Genomic DNA, 17,719 nt, shown 5'->3' with positions numbered 1-17,719 from the left:
AAGTTCACCTGCTTGCTGTGGCCTTGCCTTGAAAAGCAAGAGTACATATCTATAACATTTATAATCCACACCATCCACAACTTGGCATTTGATGTGCCTTACAAGTTGATTAAACAACTGTAACAATAAAGGCTTAATATGGAAACAGTAAAACAGCAACAACAACAAAGAAGTAAATAGCAAAAGTAAAACTATTATAAGTAACATTAAAACACAAACTGAAATGCAGCCACAGGTGGCAGCCAAAAGTAAAACTATTAAAGTAGCATTAAAACACAGCCGAAAACGCAGCCTCAATTGATGGCCAGAAGTGAATCTATTAAAGTAGCATTAAAACACAACCTAAAATGCAGCCACAAGTGAGGGCCAAGAAACAATAATATATTCTTAAACAAACATATATTTTTAAATAGACAATAATAGTAGCTTAAAACCAACAATAACCAAAGGGATAAAAGCAAAGTAAAATAAGGGGAGAAACATGGAGAATTTCATATAAAAATTGGGATTAATAAAAATCTTATGGTGTGGTAGCTAGCCAAAGGCTCTTAATAATAAAACTGTCTTCACCTGGCATCTGAAATAGAAAAGAGTCCAGTAGCACCTTTAAGACTAACCAGCTTTACTGTAGCATAAGCTTTCGAGAATCACAGTTCTCTTCTTCACATGCATCTGAAGAAGAGAGCTGTGATTCTCGAAAGCTTATGCTACTGTAAAGTTGGTTAGTCTTAAAGGTCCTACTGGACTCTCTTCTATTTTTGCTACTACAAACTAACGTGGCTAACTCCTCTGGATCTATATGACATCTGAAAGACTCACCATTTGCTGCCAAGCCCGTGTGCCATGACACCAAAGGCCCCTCCTCTGGCGCACTGCCACCCCACCTTGCTTCAACTAGGACCTCTGATGATCATTGCAGAAGGCAGGCAAGTTTGTATGGGAGCAGATGGCCTTCTGGTACCTTGGTCATGGGAAATGTCTGTAATGTAACCGTTAATGTGGATTGTGCCCAGAAGAAAACTGGCAACCTGGATGTATGTCCAACCTGGATGTATAATCAGTGCATGCCTCACTGTAGCCAAAGCACATCTCTAAACAAAGGACCACACAATGTACCATGATCAAAGCTGGTGAAAGGCATTGTGCTACAGAGGAGATCTGCTTTTCTGTCAGCACACACACCCAGTTGAGTACAACCCCAAAACAAAACAAGCAGACCCCAACTGGCCTTGTTATCATTCAACACCCCATTCTTATCTGGATTGAGTTTCACTTTATTGGCCCTCATCCAGACCATTTCTGGTTCTAGTCAATAGGTCAGGGCACCCACGGATCTTCCTGATGCTGGTGGAAGGGAGGCGTAGAGTTGGATTTTTCTTATCTCCATGTTGATGACAAGTCTTCTAGTGCTTGAATGTAGGCATTAAAGAACATCAGGGGCAGAAAAAAATCTTGGTGGGACCCAGTTCTTCAAATGCCCCACTTTCTGAAACAAGCCATCAAGATGAGACAAAACCACCTGTGCGTGGTGTCCTTTCAGAGGACTGGATGAGCTGAGCAACAGAATAGTTCAGGGAGTCCAGAAGAATCAACAGGGTCTCACTCCCCCTCTCTCTTTCCTGACAAAAACAACCAGTCTGGATGGCTAGCACAAACTCCGTCTCAGCCCCGAAACTGGGTCAGCTGCCAGACTGGAAAGGGTCCATTCCATGCCAAAGCCCGGAGCTGCACTTTGCTCAAGAAAGGGCTGTTTGGAACTGGAACTATAATTGTTTCAGAGTTGAGGATCCAAGGTGGTAAAGGTAAAGATAGTCCCCTGTGCAAGCACCGAGTCGTTACTGACCCATGGGGGGTGGGGGGCGTCACATCACGACATTTTCTTGGCAGACATTTTGCCGGATGGTTTTGCCATTGCCTTCCCCAGTCATCTACACTTTACCCCCCAGGAAACTGGGTACTCATTTTACCGACCTCGGAAGGATGGAAGGCTGAGTCAACCTTGAGCCGGCTACTTAAACCTGGCTTCCGCCAGGATCGAACTCAGGTCGTGAGCAGAGCTTGGGCTGCAGTACTGCAACTTACCACTCTGCGCCACGGGGCTTCTTAAAAATAGTTCTCACAACGGCCTTCTTCAAGGTGGTTGGGACCGCCTCTTCTCTAAGTGAAGCACTAGGGCCTGGTTCTCGTGCCCCTGTTGCCAGATAGAAGTTTTGATTGTTAGATCTTCTGAGACTGCCCTCCAAAAGGTCCAATAGCTGACAGTTGGCTTATACCAGAAGGGAAGGAATCAGTGGTTTCTTACTGATTTCCCTAGGGGCCGTAGCTTGCTTCTGTGATGCCATCAGCTGCATAAAAGGCCTTTGCATTCCCATTTGATACTACTGCTGGTGGGAGTAGGGCTACCAGGAAGCAAATGGCTCCCAGACCCCATCACAGATCCACCATAAGCTTGGCTGTCTGCTGTGCTGAATTCTGGAAACCATTTTGCCAACAGAGCGGCTCGTGGTAGCTGCTTTGTTGCTCTGCCATGTTTGTTCCTTTCAGAAAGCTCTATTTGGAACAGAAGTTTCATAGTACAAGGTAATTCTTTAAACTGGAGCAGAGGTGAGCGAGTCAGTTAAGACCGACTACATGTCAGTGCTGATGCCTGCAGGTAGGTGAGCAAATTTGTATTCCAAGGTGGGCGAATAGCTGTGTTCAGAGTCCACAGAACAATTTAGAAGCTTCCAGAAACAAAGCAATTTGTGACTGGGTGGGTCGCTGCTGCCAGTCATGATGGGGAAAGAGGGGCAAAATAGTCCAAAGCTTTGAGTAAGTTTCTCACATGAACAATATCAGGGCCTGCTTGGAAACTGCACCCCTCTGATTTGGAAGGTGGTAAAGACGCAGCCCCCACATGAGAGAACGCTGTTTGAATCTCAGCCTGAATTGAACCCCAGCTGTGGGTTTACTCCACGGTAAAGGAAATGCACTCTTTTATTGATGCCTCAGATATCCAGGATTGCAGAGAAAAAACGTGGAGCATTTTGAGGAGCTCAGATAAATTAAGTGTAAAACAGGCCAGTCTAATAAGGCACTAAAATGTTCCGAGCAGAAAGGAAAGGAAGAAGGAACAGAGGCAGAGAATGTATTATTGTGGTGGAAATTGCCCGTCCTTTCTGCAGAGGGTGTTAATCACCGAAGCATCCAATCTGGATAATGGGCACAGCCTCCCCTTCCCCTCCATGTGAAGGGAAAATCAATTTGGGAAATGCTATAGATTAGAAGATACCTCACCCTTCCATCTACCCTCCCTCCCCCCAATTTTCTCCACTGTGAGTTTTTTCTTTTTCATTCTTCTCTCCTGCGGATTGCTGCTTAGCCCATCAAAAGCGACATTAGTGTATTTTGACATTGATTTCTTGATGCTTGAATCTTCTCTCCAGCTCTGGTTCCTTCTCACAGACGCAGTAATTTCACTTTGCAAGCTATATACAAATATCTGCCCCAGCAAAATTTGGTTGATAATGAAAAGCTGTGGTGGGTTTTTCTTCTCCGTTGATTCAGCTTTAACTGCTGTATAATTTGATTGTCAAAAAATCCCTTTTCTATCTTCAGGGTTCTCTGCCTGCCTGGCTCTAGAAGATGGCTAGAGAAGCCATCTCTAGAAGATGGATCATCTTGGAGATGCTTAATACGAGATTATGAATATTGGGAAGCTCTCAGGGGAGGGGGGCAAGAATGGAGTGTCAGATAAGCCAGTAGAAATGGAATGTGGAGCTCTTCATAGCCAAGGGAGAGGTTTGTTATTATGTGAAATTGATTTGCATGCCCAGCTGTGGTGAAGTTGTAGGTGAAATTAAGTAGTTTGTGACTTGCTGACATATTAAAGATCCAGAGGTGGTTTCCTGAGGGTTTTATACAGAGGTAATATGATCTGAATGTGTCAGCCGCACTCCTTTGCTTACTAAGATTTCTGTGGAAGCATGAAACAGCCCCTCCCAAGTCCGCTGCAGCTGTTTCCAGACTACCTGTCGCAGCTTAAAAGATATGATCCAGTAGCCCAAATCTTATCAGGGACTGTTAACACATTTTGACCTTTGATTTTCTCCTTGAATATGGTAAGGGGTAGCTGCAATATTGAAATCCACCCTGAGTGAGGGACACTTGAGAAGTAGAAAGGGATCTTAACTCAGTGGCAGGACATGTTCTTTATACGCAAAGGATCTCAGGTTCAGTCCAGGCCCAGATAGACCTGCAGGATGTCTCAGCAATAAGACAACATCACACATTCATAGACTCAGGAATTTATTTTTTACAGTTGGTGGGGTGGGGGAGAACAGAGGAGATGGATGGTCTCCAGAGAGAGAATAGTCCAGGCCACAATTACATATGCAAGCAGAGGAAAAGGGTATTATGGTATGCACTACTTCTGCTTGCTTTTATCTGCACAGCTAATTCTTTATGCTCACAAGTGCCAGATTTCACTCGCAGATTTGATAAAGAAACTAAAAAGCCTTCAGTTCTGATCCAAGATGAGCAGGCAGGATTGCCTGAGCCTTTTGAGGTAGATTTTGCCTTTCCTAGTCAAATGGTGTTACTCAATAGGAAATACGACTTTGAGTGGGAAGAAAACAAGAACTAACCAGGGGTGCCATGCCCAGCAGGAATTAGAGTGGCAATGGCTTTCTCTTGCAGTTTCATTCTCTTTCATCTCAAAAGAAAGAAAACCACACAGCCCAAGCGGCAGGAGAAGTGTGTGTATGCACGCACACACCAGCCGAGAGCCAGGACCTTCCAGATACAGAAAGCTGCTTAACATATTTATTGATATCAAATGGATGTTAATTGAGTTCTGAGAACTCTCAGATTTGATGTAGGGTTCAAAGTGATTTTTGTGTGTCTGTGTGGGTAGAGGTGGTGTTGGTGTTGGAGGGAATGTACAAAAAAAAAAATACTGGCCTCCAGGAAGAATGAGATTATGGGTGGGGGCCGGTGGGGGGTGTGTGTCTGGATTTCAGTCCTGGGCGCTGGCTGTGTAAACTGGAAGAGTAGTTTTGTTTGAGTAAAAACAGAAATCCCTAAATGCTGCTTTTAGAAATTGTATGCTAATTTGAGAACAAGATAGAAGTATGCATGTACTCATGTTTTAAACTAAATATAATTTTGACTTGAGACTCCATAGTATTCAGTAGTGAAAGCAGCATTAGATAGCTGGGGAAGGGAGGAAGGATAAATGTCACGGTTTTGTGCCTTTTGTTAAAGAGAAAAACTTTGGCAAAAAATTCTAGGGCTGTATTTTTATATCCTGACCATGTCTAAGGCTGTGAAATAATACAGTGGTCTCAAGGAAGGTCTTTTGGCCTCCGTTACTTTCTGTAAAATGGGACTGTAAAGACCTGGTTCAGAAACAAAGTGTAATGACCACAGTTAATGCACAAATACCGTATTACACTTTTAATCCTACTGTTCAGTATCAGAATGCATCTCCTTTTCAGCCTCACTATGAAGTGTACATTATTCTTGCTTGTGATGAGGTTCAGAATTTGCAGAGGCTAATAGTTCTGGTTTGCCAGCATTGAACTGGCTCAATGCAGAACTGCTTTGGCCTCCTGAGTTTTGGTCTTGACTGCTCTTTGCTCAAAGGAAGGGGTTCGTGAAAGTAGGTGTTGCTGAAGGGTTTCTTACTCAGCTAAAAAGAGAACACTGGAGAGAATGGCATTGGCAGATGCGACTCAGTGCTTTCTTCGGTGTGTGGAGTTCATCGTCTGGGATGCCGGACATCTGCTGTGTGGACAAGCAGAGTGGCTGTATGTGATGTGAGGCTGGCAAGTCTCAGAGGTGTTGAATTAGTATGTTAGTACTCTCTCGAGTCCAAGAGCCCGACAAGCTCCTTCGTTTACCAAGGGGCTGCAGCCAATGAAAAGACAAAACAAGTGGCTAGAGCTGTAGTGGAAAAAGGCTTGAGATGAATCCAACAAGGCACAGGCTAGAGGTCATTGGAAAGGTTACTCTGTGGTGGTGTAGGTGGCAGAGAAACAGTATTCCTCCACCACTATTGCATCTGCACAATATAGACCTGTGGGACTCTTCTGGGTGGTCAGAAGCCTACTGAGTTCTGTCCTACGGGTGGACTGCTTTGTAGCCCACTGCAATCATTTTGCTAAGCGCTTTTCAGATAAAATCTCTCGCATCCATTCCAGCTTGGACTCTACATTAGCACTGACAAGATTGGATGGTCCCAGGGTGCCGATTTGTCTAGTTGTGCGGGATATCTTTCAGGTTGTACAGTGTGAAGATGTGGACAGGATTCTTGGATGTTTGAGACCTGCCACCTGCTTTCATGATCCTTGCCCCTCTTGCCTGCTTAAACACGCTGGAGGAGTGCCGGCAGACTGGATCCGGGAGACAGTGAAGGCCTCCCTGAGAGTAGGGGTGGGCACTCCTGCTTGAAGTGGGCGGAACTGAATCCACTCCTAAAGAAAGCGGCTCTGGACTGAAGAGAATTGAATACACTTGAGCAAGGTGATTGAAAAAGTGGCGGCTGGCCAGCTTCAGGGATTCTGAAATGAAGTAGATTGTTTGGATCCATCCCAGTTTGGTTTCAGCCCTGGTTATGGGACTGAAACCGCCTTGGTTGCCCTGGTGAATGACGTGCACCAGGAGTGCAAACCTGTGAAGTCTCCTGGATCTCTTGGTGGTTTTCGATACCACTGGTCAAGGTGTCCTTCAGGACCTTCTTTTGGGCTTGGAATGGGAGGCATGGTTCTGGGGGACTGCTGCTCTGCCACTTGGCCTCTGGCCTATGGGGTGCCCCAAGGTTCCATCTTGTCCCCCATGTTTTCCAACATCATCCAGAGATTCGGACTGAGTTCCTATGAATATGCGGATGGTGTTTGGCTCTATCTTGCACAACCAAGCCTTTCTCACTGAGACTCAAGGTTGATTACACAGTGTGAGATTAGTATAGTCAATTTCAAGGACATTTCCATAAACAAGGCCATAGGGTAAATAAGCACAAGTTTACAAAGACATAGCATTAGTAACAATCCAATAAATGAATCCTTTTGGTAAACTAGAGCGGTTCACAGGATCCAGGCTGTCAGGCACACACACCAGTCCCTGAGCCCATTCTCAGCTGTCAACTTGGAACTGCCCCCTTCCTTTTTGATCTAGGAATGGGTTCCTCTCCAACAGGAAAAACCTGAAGAAGTCACAAAGCAAATCCTGGAAGCCCCCACTGCTGATTTGTCAGCTTCAGTGGGTTCCGATCCTAGCTGAGCCCTTTCCTCCCTGCCCACCCCACCATAGTTTGTCAGGGTCTCAGCTGTTAATTACCTTTGCCTGTCAGCCTTGCCTGCTAATCTGCTATCACTGAGTGGGAAGCAGGAGGTCAGACAACAAAGGTGACACTGTCACACTGTGCCTCTTGTCATCTCCAAGCCAGATTAGTTTCATTGACTAACTCCTGGCTGAATACCGCCAGTTAATTATAACGATCACAAACCCTCCCATTTTAAAGCCACACAGCGAGAATTAAGGGTTCTGAAGTAAGACTTTAGCTTCATTAATTGCCCAGCTCTTTGTGATGGTATTGATTGATAAGGCTCTCGCGTGGTGAGTAATGGCTTCCCAGCTCAGAGGGGATTAAGTCTGCTAATTGTTGTCGGCCTCGCGCTGACAAGATAGACTTCAGTGGGTGTCAAATCCATATCGGCGGCTTCCTTTGTCACAAGCAGCATCCATGCTGCTGCTCTTGAGAATGAAAGTAGTGCGCAATAACCTAGGAATAATTAATAAGGTATTGTAGCTAGCAGCGTTCTGTCCTGCCCTCCTTTGTCGTGGTTTCCATGTGGTCCCCGATTTCCTCCTTTTTGCTTTTGCCCAGGGTATTTGTCATTGCCCCCCACCCACCCACCCAGATGGAGATGGTGAGGCCATATTTCATCAACCCGGTCATAGTCTAAAGACATTGCCAGTGTTTTGAGTTTCACAGAAGCATTACATCAAGGGAAATAAATATTCAGAGCACAAAAAGGTGAGACGTGCACTTGCACGTCCATTTTTATGTTTCTTATTGCTGTGGGCAAAAGGCGAACAAGTTGTGCATTGTAAGTTCCTTGGAGGAAGGGACCTTGCTTTTTCTCTTAATGCTATGGACACCAGTGAGGTGCTGTAGTATTGTTATTTGTTAAGAGTGGTTCCTGCTGATGAATTTGACCCAAGCCGAATTCTTAAAAAGACGTTTCAGTGCTTGCCACACTTTTTGTGTTCTAAATGGTCCTTTGAACTGTTGCAGAGTTCTGTGGAACTTGAAAAATAGCAGCAGCTTTAAACGGCTAGTTGAGCCCAACCCAAGTTAATGGTTATTCTCTTGCCCCTAACGCAGTAAATTCAACTTGCTTTTGGCTTCATCACATAGGACAGTATTCCCCCTCAGTTGATTCAGCACTTCAGAGGCTGCCACTTGGTATGTCCCAGAAAGTTTGACGATGAAGTTTTGTGCGGAGGGTCATGATCAAAAACATGACAAAATAAGTCAGACAGTCAGTTTGTAGCCCTTCTCTCTCCATCAGGAAACTGCTTTTTAAAAAATACTCCGGCTGTCACCTGATTTGAATGCCCAGGGCTTGTGCAGACACAAACGTGTCCTTCTCTTGATGGTTTTTCATGGTAAGTGTTTGCATTGAGGAACACAAGGAAAGTGTCATAAGGACACCCTAGTTAGCATCCTGTTTGTATTTCTGTTCCGGCCGCTCTTTTGTATAATCATGGTGCTCTCAGTTCCTTTCCTGTGGCTCTGTTTTTCCCTTGCAAATATCAGCAGCATCCCCAGGGAGGGTGTAATTCAAAATACAGGGATGCATTATGCAAATTGCAGAAAAGACTTGGCCCAAGGGTTAAGGAAGAGTTTTCCTGTTTACCCAAATGTCCATCTTAGAGTGTGGTTCTTCAGTCACAGCAGATTTTGCAGGCTCAGCTTGGGATATTTTTTACTAAATTTTCTTGAAAAAACGCAGTTGCTGCAGCCCAAGCTCTGCTCACGACGACCTGAGTGCGATCCTGGAGGTAGCCGGGTTCAGGTAGCCGGCTCGAGGTTGACTCAGCCTCCCATCCTTCCGAGGTCGGTAAAACGAGTACCCAGTTTCCTGGGGGTAAAGTGTAGATGACTGGGGAAGGCAACGGCAAACCACCCCGTAAAAAGTCTGCCAAGAAAACGTCGTGATACTGACCCCATGGGTCAGTAATGACTCGGTGCTTGCACAGGGGACTACCTTTACTTTTACCTAAATGATATAAATAAAAACAAATAAAATAAAATCTCTCCAGCCCATATTCTGTCCCTCTCTGGCTGCTAGGCACTCTATACAGTAAGTGCATGTTTGGTATCAAGTTCCAATGTTGATCAGAAAAGTAAATCTCGTGTGCATATTTGCCCACCATGCATATGACTGAATAAAGTTAATTTATTATTTTTAAAAAACTCATACTGCTGCCCTTTCAACCAAAATTTTCCAAGGCAACTTCCACACAAAATCAGCAATTAAAACAGCTATTTTTAAGAAGCCCCGTGGCGCAGAGTGGTAAGTTGCAGTACTGCAGCCCAAGCTCTGCTCGTGAACTGAGTTTGATCCTGGCGGAAGTTGTGTTCAGGTAACCGGCTCAGCCTTCCATCCTTCCAAGGTCAGTAAAATGAGTACCCAGTTTCCTGGGGGTAAAGTGTAGATGACTGGGGAAGGCAACGGCAAACCACCCCGTAAAAAGTCTGCCAAGAAAACGTCATGATGCGACGTCCCCCCATGGATAGGTGCTCGCACAGGGGACCTTTACCTTGTCATCTACCTCTAATCATCATGCCCCAGGTTGTGTGTGGAGAGAGATACGTCTATGTTGGGTGGCAATCCAGGCTTGCCTGTTTCAATATCGTAGCATTATAGGGGCATCTCCACACCACCAGCCTGTTAGCAAAGTAATTGCCTTGCGGTTTTTTCCTTTCTCCTTGGCTAACTTCCTGTCTTGACATCTTCTCTTGCATCCTGAAGGGGAGTTTGGACCATTTTATACGTTACAAGGCCACTTCCGTGGCCATTCTGCTTTCTCAAATGCTGACATGTGAAGGTTTAAAAAATTTCTGGGTAGGAATCTAGCACACTTAATGCAAGCTAAACATGGAAGCAGTGTGTAGTAATAGGTTGTATCCTTATGTCTGATCACAAAATAGAAGGGGAGAAATTTCTTTATAATTTGAAAATGGTAGGATCTTAGCAATGACTACTGAGCCAGTCCGGCAGCTGTGACTGGCCTCCAGCAGCTCTGCCACTGTTTTGAACCAGGTGAAGCAAGATTTTTCCCGCTTGGAAAATGTTTCTCAAGTGTGGAAACATTCCCCACTTTGGTTGTTGGGGGTTTTCCGGGCTGTATTGCCGTGGTCTTGGCATTGTAGTTCCTGACGTTTCGCCAGCAGCTGTGGCTGGCATCTTCAGAGGTGTAGCACCAAAAGACAGAGATCTCTCAGTGTCACAGTGTGGAAAAGATGTAGGTCATTTGTATCTACTCAGGAGGGGTGGGGTACCCTCCTGAGTAGATACAAATGACCTACATCTTTTCCACACTGTGACACTGAGAGATCTCTGTCTTTTGGTGCTACACCTTTGAAGATGCCAGCCACAGCTGCTGGCGAAACGTCAGGAACTACAATGCCAAGACCACGGCAATACAGCCCGGAAAACCCCCAACAACCATCGTTCTCCGGCCGTGAAAGCCTTCGACAATACATTCCCCACTTTTCTGTTAATGGCCGAATCCACACTTACCCGGCACAGCGCTAAGCAGGCAGAGTGAGAGCGTCTTTCTGGCGCGTTTTATGACATCATCGCGTCACGAGAGCGGCATCATGGTGCGATGACGTCATAAATCGCGCCAGAAAGACGCTCTCACTCCGCCTGCTTAGCGCTGTGCCGGTAAGTGTGGATTCAGCCAAAGTTTTGAGTTTGTATGTTTAGCAGCAGCACACCTAAGCACGTACACTTTGAAATTGCTGTTACTGCTATTCTAGAGCTTGACCACCTGAAAAAAAAAAATTTTTAACTCCTAGATTGCCCCTAGTCCCCAAAATTACATTAAGCTATTGCTGATCTAGCAAATACGAACTATGGAAACTTATTATATTTTTTTGTTCCGCATCATACCTAAGACAAGTGCCAGCTGAAGTTCATTACAAAATGTTCCTTGGGAAGGGAATTCCCAGCAGAGCCTTGACTCAAGCACAACAGAGAGGTGCCTGTTTGCTTATTGTCCTTTTTATGAAATAGACACAACCCACCAGGAGTGTACATGTGAAACACTTTCCACCTCCACTGGGTTGGGGATTGTAAATATTTGCCTAAACCATTATTAGCTTTTGGTGCCTGTAAACAATGTTTGGGAAAGAGTCAGAAGCTTGGCAAGGTGAACTGCAGTGAGAACTTGTCACCGCAGAACCTGCTTTCACATTGGGGGATCAGGCCATTGATCTCAAGCTGTACAAAGACTTCCCATCTAATTTCTCTCAATCTCCTTTTCCCCCCCCCAGGATCTTCAATAAGCAGTGAGTCTTCTCCAGTCTCCTCGCCAGCCACTAACCACAGCTCGCCTGCAAGCACGCCCAAACGAGGACCAATGGGGCCTCTCATCGTCCCACCGGGAGGGCACAATGTGCCGAGCACGCCTCCAGTGGTGACCATCGCACCCACCAAAACTGTGAATGGCGTCTGGAGAAGTGAAGGACGGCAGGTAATGTACAAAACCCCAACTTTTCACATTGGGATGAGTGCCTTTTCATGGGCTTGAGCAAGATGTGGAGAAGAGAAAAGCAAAACAAAGTATGAGACTAAGCTGCCATAGGCAGATACTGGGAGTTGTCCTGAGGAAAGATCCACTGCCCTGACTAAATAAGACACTCTCCTCCAACTTTTAAACTATTAATTGAAAGCATCTTTTCTCTCCGACTCTGCCTGCTATTTCAAAATAGGAAAGGGCCTGTTGCCTTCTGATGCCCCACATAGGGGGGAAGGCCTTTGCCAAGTTAAAGCACCACATGGAAGGCATGGCTAGCCTTGTCCCTTGCCGGGGTTGCAACAGCTGTGCCACAGTTGCCAGGGATCCTAAAGGATACGTCTGCCTGCATGGTGTCTCCACAGATTCAGCTTTTTCATTCAGTGTCACCAGTTCCACATGGCTTTTGTGCAAGTTCTCCTAGCAGAGCAATTCGGCACGGTCAGAGGGAACCCTTCTTTCCTTTATTGCCAGTGGGAAAAGCTGGTTGGATCCGGTGCAATGAATGCTAGCGGGGTCAACAAAGCAGCATGCATAAGTGGCTGACGCTCCCAAATTGCCATTTGTATGTTAACAGAATTACTATCATTATGATAAATATGAGGAGGGAATACTGCCAGGACCCCTGGAGGACTCAGTGCATCTCTGCATGCAGAAGACACTCTGTCGCCTGTGTGGGATCCCTTGCTGTTAGGAAGGGCAAGTTCAGGTTTCACTCCAGAATTCACAAGAGCAGAAGTTTTCTTCCTCTGTAGGAATAGACAGAGAGGGAAGGTGGCACACTAATAGCCCGATATCGTCAGATCTCAGAAACTAAGTAGGGTCAGTACTTGGATGGGCAACCACCAAGGAAGACTCCACAGAGAAAGGAAATGACAAACCACCTCTGCTTCTCACTTGCCTTGAAAGCCACTTGCTGGGGGTGCCATAAGTCAGTTGCAACTTGACGGTACATACAGGAATGGATGAAAATCACTTGTTTGGGAGAAAGTAAGGAAGAGCACTTGGGGAGATGGGTGAGGGTCGTGCTAAGCATGCCCCCTGATCCAGTTGAATCCAAGTCCTGAGAATCAAATCTGCACCTGTTTTCATAGTTCCACCCTTCATCAGAATAGTTTCTTAATTATGTTAGAAGAGGGTTGGAACACTGGGAGAGCAGGATAGATACTGAGAGCAGAATGGATGTCGAGACCCTTGAGCTCTTGGAAATACTAATTAAACCACAAAGAGAATTCTGTACAATGCTGCAGAATCACAACAGTGCAGCTTCCATGGTGTTCCTGTTGCGTGTATCCCAGCATTCAATGCTGCTGCTAAAACCATCATGAAAATGCACCTCAGACCAAATGAATTGGGGCATTTCCCTTAGTACAGCACAAAAACCTTTTCTGTTTCCTTTTCAAGCCAGAACAGCTTATTGATTGCACAGGATGAGGGCTGCATATCTTAACATCTAGGGGTCCAAAGCATCATGCTGTATCTATAGCACATCCGTATAAGTCAAGGGCCTAACACATTCGGAGGTGTCAGGAGAGGGAAAATGTCTCCTGTAATCTCAGCACGGAGTCCTGCACCTAGTGCACAGGCCACGCTCTTTAGCTCTCTACTGGTGCTGCCCAAGCAGCCTGGCTGCATTTGCTGCATGTCTTTCTGCACCCCCCCCCCTTTACTCACATGCAGATGGAAGCAGGGAGTGGAAGCATTTGCTAATTAAGAATCATTGTTAGTGGTTATCCTCCCCTTGTATTTTACCCAGGCTTCCCAGCGGGATCTCGGCTCTTGGAAATACTAATTAAACCACAAAGAGAAAAGAGGGAGGGGGGAGGGAAAGCAGGACCCCTGACGCTTGGAAGAAGTGCAGCTGATGCCCCAGCGGAGAGAAACACACACACATCAACACATCCCTAGCTCTGCTACTGCTGGAAAGAAAAGGCTGATATTTCCAGCCTCATCTGTGATACTGTCAGCCACATTCATGCCTGTTGTGGGGGTCTCCTTTTTAAAAAATGACCCTTTGGGGAAAAAAAACAGCTTAACCAAGTGTGGTTTATTGCTCTGCATCTCTGCATAGTTCACAGAGACAGAGTTGTAATTATGGCCATGTCCTGTGCGTGCAATGGGCTTTAAAGTACTGGGAGTGGAGAATACAAGAGGCCTTTTACTTGGAAGCTCTGAGGCCTTTCACACATGTTACCGGAACAGGTGAAGGAGGCCCAGAAGCTTCTAAGCTCACCTAACCCACTTCTCCACCCTTCGGGATTTACTTTGTTCCTTTGATTGCAAGAAAGGGCCTTTTTGTATCTCCCTGCCGATGATTCCTGTTTGCTGCATTTGTTTTCCTGAAGCAATGACAAACTTATATCCATAGATCCAGAGGAGTTAGCCGTGTTAGTCTGCAGTTGCAAGATAGTAAGAGGGCTGTGGTTTTCGAAAGCTTATGCTACAATAAATTTGGTTAGTCTTGAAGGTGCTACTGGACTTTTTACTATTTTGAAACATATATCCATTTATCTTTTGAATGTGAGTTTGGCGAACCTTTCCAGAACCCAGGTGGACTTCTCTGCAGCCTACAGCTGCTTTCACGTTTTTTGGTGGATCTGGTTTTGCCCACCTCTGACAAACTCCAGCATACTCGAAGAAAACGCTCTGCTGCCTCTGGAATATTCTGCAACCCCTGAGAATAGGCAGTAATATTTCTGCTCCAACCGTTTACTGCTAATGAAGCACTAATTCCACCAGGGAGCGCTCTGAGCAGCGAGAACCGGGGCTGACTCAACAGACGATACGGCCTATCCATCCTAGTACAGAACCTTGATTGAAGCTTTAATTCTTTCTTGGCGGATGGGGAGAAGAGAGCACAGCAACTTGGTAAAATAAGATAGGGGCGCAGAGAAGAAAAGAAATGAGGTGCTTGGAGCGCTGAAATGCTAAAATCAAAGTGGCAGCTTGCTGCTGGCACCAATCCATCAGAGGTTAGCATTTTTCAAAGATAATATGGAGTCTTTTGAAAGGCCAAGTGGAATGAAGAATTGTCTATTTTAAAGCTAATAGGGCATGTCCCGTGGTCTCCCTGGCAGAGATTGCGTACTAATCACCAGAGAATGACTGATCTTTCCCTTCCCTCACTTCTCCCCCCCCCCACCAACTCGTAGCACTCCCTCCTTTTCTTCATTGCAGCTATGCTTCAAGCCACGGCTGGAAATCAAATATGTTGCCAGCATGGCTTTTGCAGCCCACCCAGAACTGCTGTTGTCCTTTCCTGAGCAGGTGCCTTTGGGCATTGCACAAATCAGTTCTGGGAACACAAAAAGAGTTGTATGCCAGTTTGGGCCAGTCTAGTACAGCTTATCTTCACTGGCAGGTGCACTTCAGGGACTTAAGGCGAAGTCTCTACTAGAACCCAAACAAGCTAAAATATAACTGGGAAAGCTTTCATTGAAGAATGCTGCAGCCTCATCTATGTGGTCATACAAACCGGCTGTTTCGCATCACTACCACCATCATAAATAAAGCAGAGAGGATAGACCTGCTGTCCCCAATTTTTCATGCCCCTTGTTGTTAGATGCTGAAATATTATTCCATATCCTCTTTCTTCAAAGGCCTGTGTCTGATGCCTAAAAGCGTTGCAGTTTGCTGATGCTGCTTTCTGTGAAGGGTTTGGTTCTGTTTCCTGTGTGCCTCCAATGAAATGCTTGACTAACCTGTTTATTTTATGGCTGCTATCAAAAGGCTAGTGGATTTATATTTGCAGCGCTTTTTCAGGCTCCATAGGCATCTGTATCCACCCAGGATGATTAATGGCTCTGGAAACAAAGCAGCCAGTAAATCTAAAGGCAGGAGAAAACATGGGCCTGCCTTCCCTTCCACCGCTCTCCTTCCTCATTACAGCCAGGCTTGGCGTAAGTGGACCGCACGCTGCATGCTTGCCACCCATCTTGATGATCTTTGTACATATGCAAATCGAGCCTTTACAAAGCAGGGGGAGACACCATGCCTGCCTTTCAGCAAGCCTCCTTTGCTGACCTCTTTTCCTTGATGCAAAAGTCAAGGGGGACCATTCAGTACAGTCCCCTTTTTTCTGTGAGCTCAGTGGTTTTGTTCTTGTTTCATTGTCGCTGTCTTCTGTCATCCTCTCTTTCCCCCTTTGTGCATCCAGGGAAGGTCAGGGCTCGCTTGCTAGCTGTGGAAAAGGGCCGGATGCGAGATGCTCCGGGCGCGTGCAGTGTTCTGAGAGCGAACAGATGTTCCTGCTCATTAAAAATTCCAATCAGCAGGCCCATCTCTTTGAATTAATTATGGCGATGTATCTTCTGAAGAGATTATGAAAGTCTTGAGGAGCCCTCAGCTGCTTGCTGAGTGTTTGTTGTGGTCGTATTTAGTAAATATACTTGACTGATAGAGGCAGTTCTCCCTGTGGCACCTGGCACAAAGCTCTTTAATCCTTATTTGCTGTGTGTGTGTTTTTAAGGTGTCACTCCGTGGTGACACCATGATGGATGGCACATCTTAGGAAGGACAGTCTATGCAAAACAGAGCTGGTTTCTCCAGCATGGGCTGAGGGCCTATAGATGACTACGTGGCAGTTTGTAGTTTTTTGCACAAAGACACTGTAAAGCTCTCCCTCCTTCTCTGAACAGTGAGAATTCTTGGGGTAGAATCACAGAGTTTTGTTTCCCTTTGGTTGAGAACCCTAGAGACACACATCGGCTCTGCAGATTTTTGTATTTGTGGCCCCTACCTCAGGTAGCGAAACCATTGAATCTTCTTACATTCCTAAAGCAAGAGGCAGCCCCTGCAGTCCCCCAGGCTGCCTCCAGTTGCCAGCTTGAAAACTGCTAGTTCGCTGTGCCCGTGTCCAAATTCAAACTGCAGAACTTTACCACCACCATTTCTGTGTCCCTTCTACTGGTTGAAGTGTGTCACCTTCCAAAGGATGGTGAGGAAGGGGGAGAGAATTCCAGTCATCGCTCCCAGTCAGCACCGACTGATTATCCTTGACTGTTGTCTAGCAGTCAACTTAATACATGACGGGTCTCGCAGTGGCCGGATCAATTTCAATATAAATCAAGCAAGGGGGAGAGACAGGGATGGAATTTGTCAGGCTTGAACTCTTTCGAAAGATTTGCCCTGGTGGATAGTTCCTGATGTTTGGATGGATACAGACCAAGGGCACAGACCAGCTCAGAAAGTTACAAATACCCAGTAGCATGCTGAGTAGTATTTGGCAGCATGCTGGGCCAGACTGTTGCTGAAAATTTTCCCTTATTTATTAGTCTTACGGTCCTCTTAACTTTTCGTCCCCTGCTTTAGTTCTGTGCACTGATCCTGGGTTGACCGTCCATTTATTTTTTATTTATTTAAAAAATTATGGCCCACATTTCCTTTCGGCTGTAGACAGCTGTGATAGAGAAGCAGTCAGGTGAAGGCCTTGAGCAGAGCAGACTCATGAGGAATCCATCTGGCATGCACAGTGATTAGGTGAAGTCAGATGCCGCCAGGGAAGCTGTCCACCTCAAAAGGCCAGGGAATGGGAGCTCCCTGCAAAGGATGCGCTGGATAGCTTGGAGAGGAAAGGGCACACCGCAATCATGACAACAAAAGATATCCATGTTCTACGAGGAAACCAGTGGGTGGTCAAGCAGAACCTTTGTCCCGTCCAAGAGGCAGCGTCCACAGCATCCTGAGATGCAGGGTTTTTTGTTTTTTTTTAAATCCCCGTTCCGCACTGGAATTGATTGGGCAAATATGTTTATATGCAGCTTATTCTGCTTCCAACATCCTGATAGCATATGGAACTGTAACTTCTTTGCCCTGAATCGGGAAACAGGAGGTCATGAAGATCTGGACTAGGTGCAAGTGTTGACAAACAAGGAACATAAAAGTCATACAGGGCTCTGCAGCCTCTTCCCATAGTTTAAAAAAGGTT

At 45.8% G+C, this 17,719-nt stretch overlaps 1 protein-coding gene across 1 annotated transcript in view; it reads left to right on the top strand.

Moving 5' to 3' along the window:
• The window catches only part of GSE1 (Gse1 coiled-coil protein), a 350,542-nt gene that overhangs the window by 303,224 nt on the left and 29,599 nt on the right, over positions 1 to 17,719 (top strand). Inside the window, exon 4 of the mRNA XM_055000396.1 lies at positions 11,552 to 11,751. Within this exon, the coding sequence (XP_054856371.1) occupies positions 11,552 to 11,751 (200 nt within the window). The remainder of the gene's footprint in view (positions 1 to 11,551; positions 11,752 to 17,719) is intronic.

The sequence above is a fragment of the Eublepharis macularius genome, chromosome 16 (assembly GCF_028583425.1).
Source record: "Eublepharis macularius isolate TG4126 chromosome 16, MPM_Emac_v1.0, whole genome shotgun sequence".
Classification (NCBI taxonomy): domain Eukaryota; kingdom Metazoa; phylum Chordata; class Lepidosauria; order Squamata; family Eublepharidae; genus Eublepharis; species Eublepharis macularius.
This window is presented reverse-complemented; position numbering and strand designations above follow the sequence as displayed.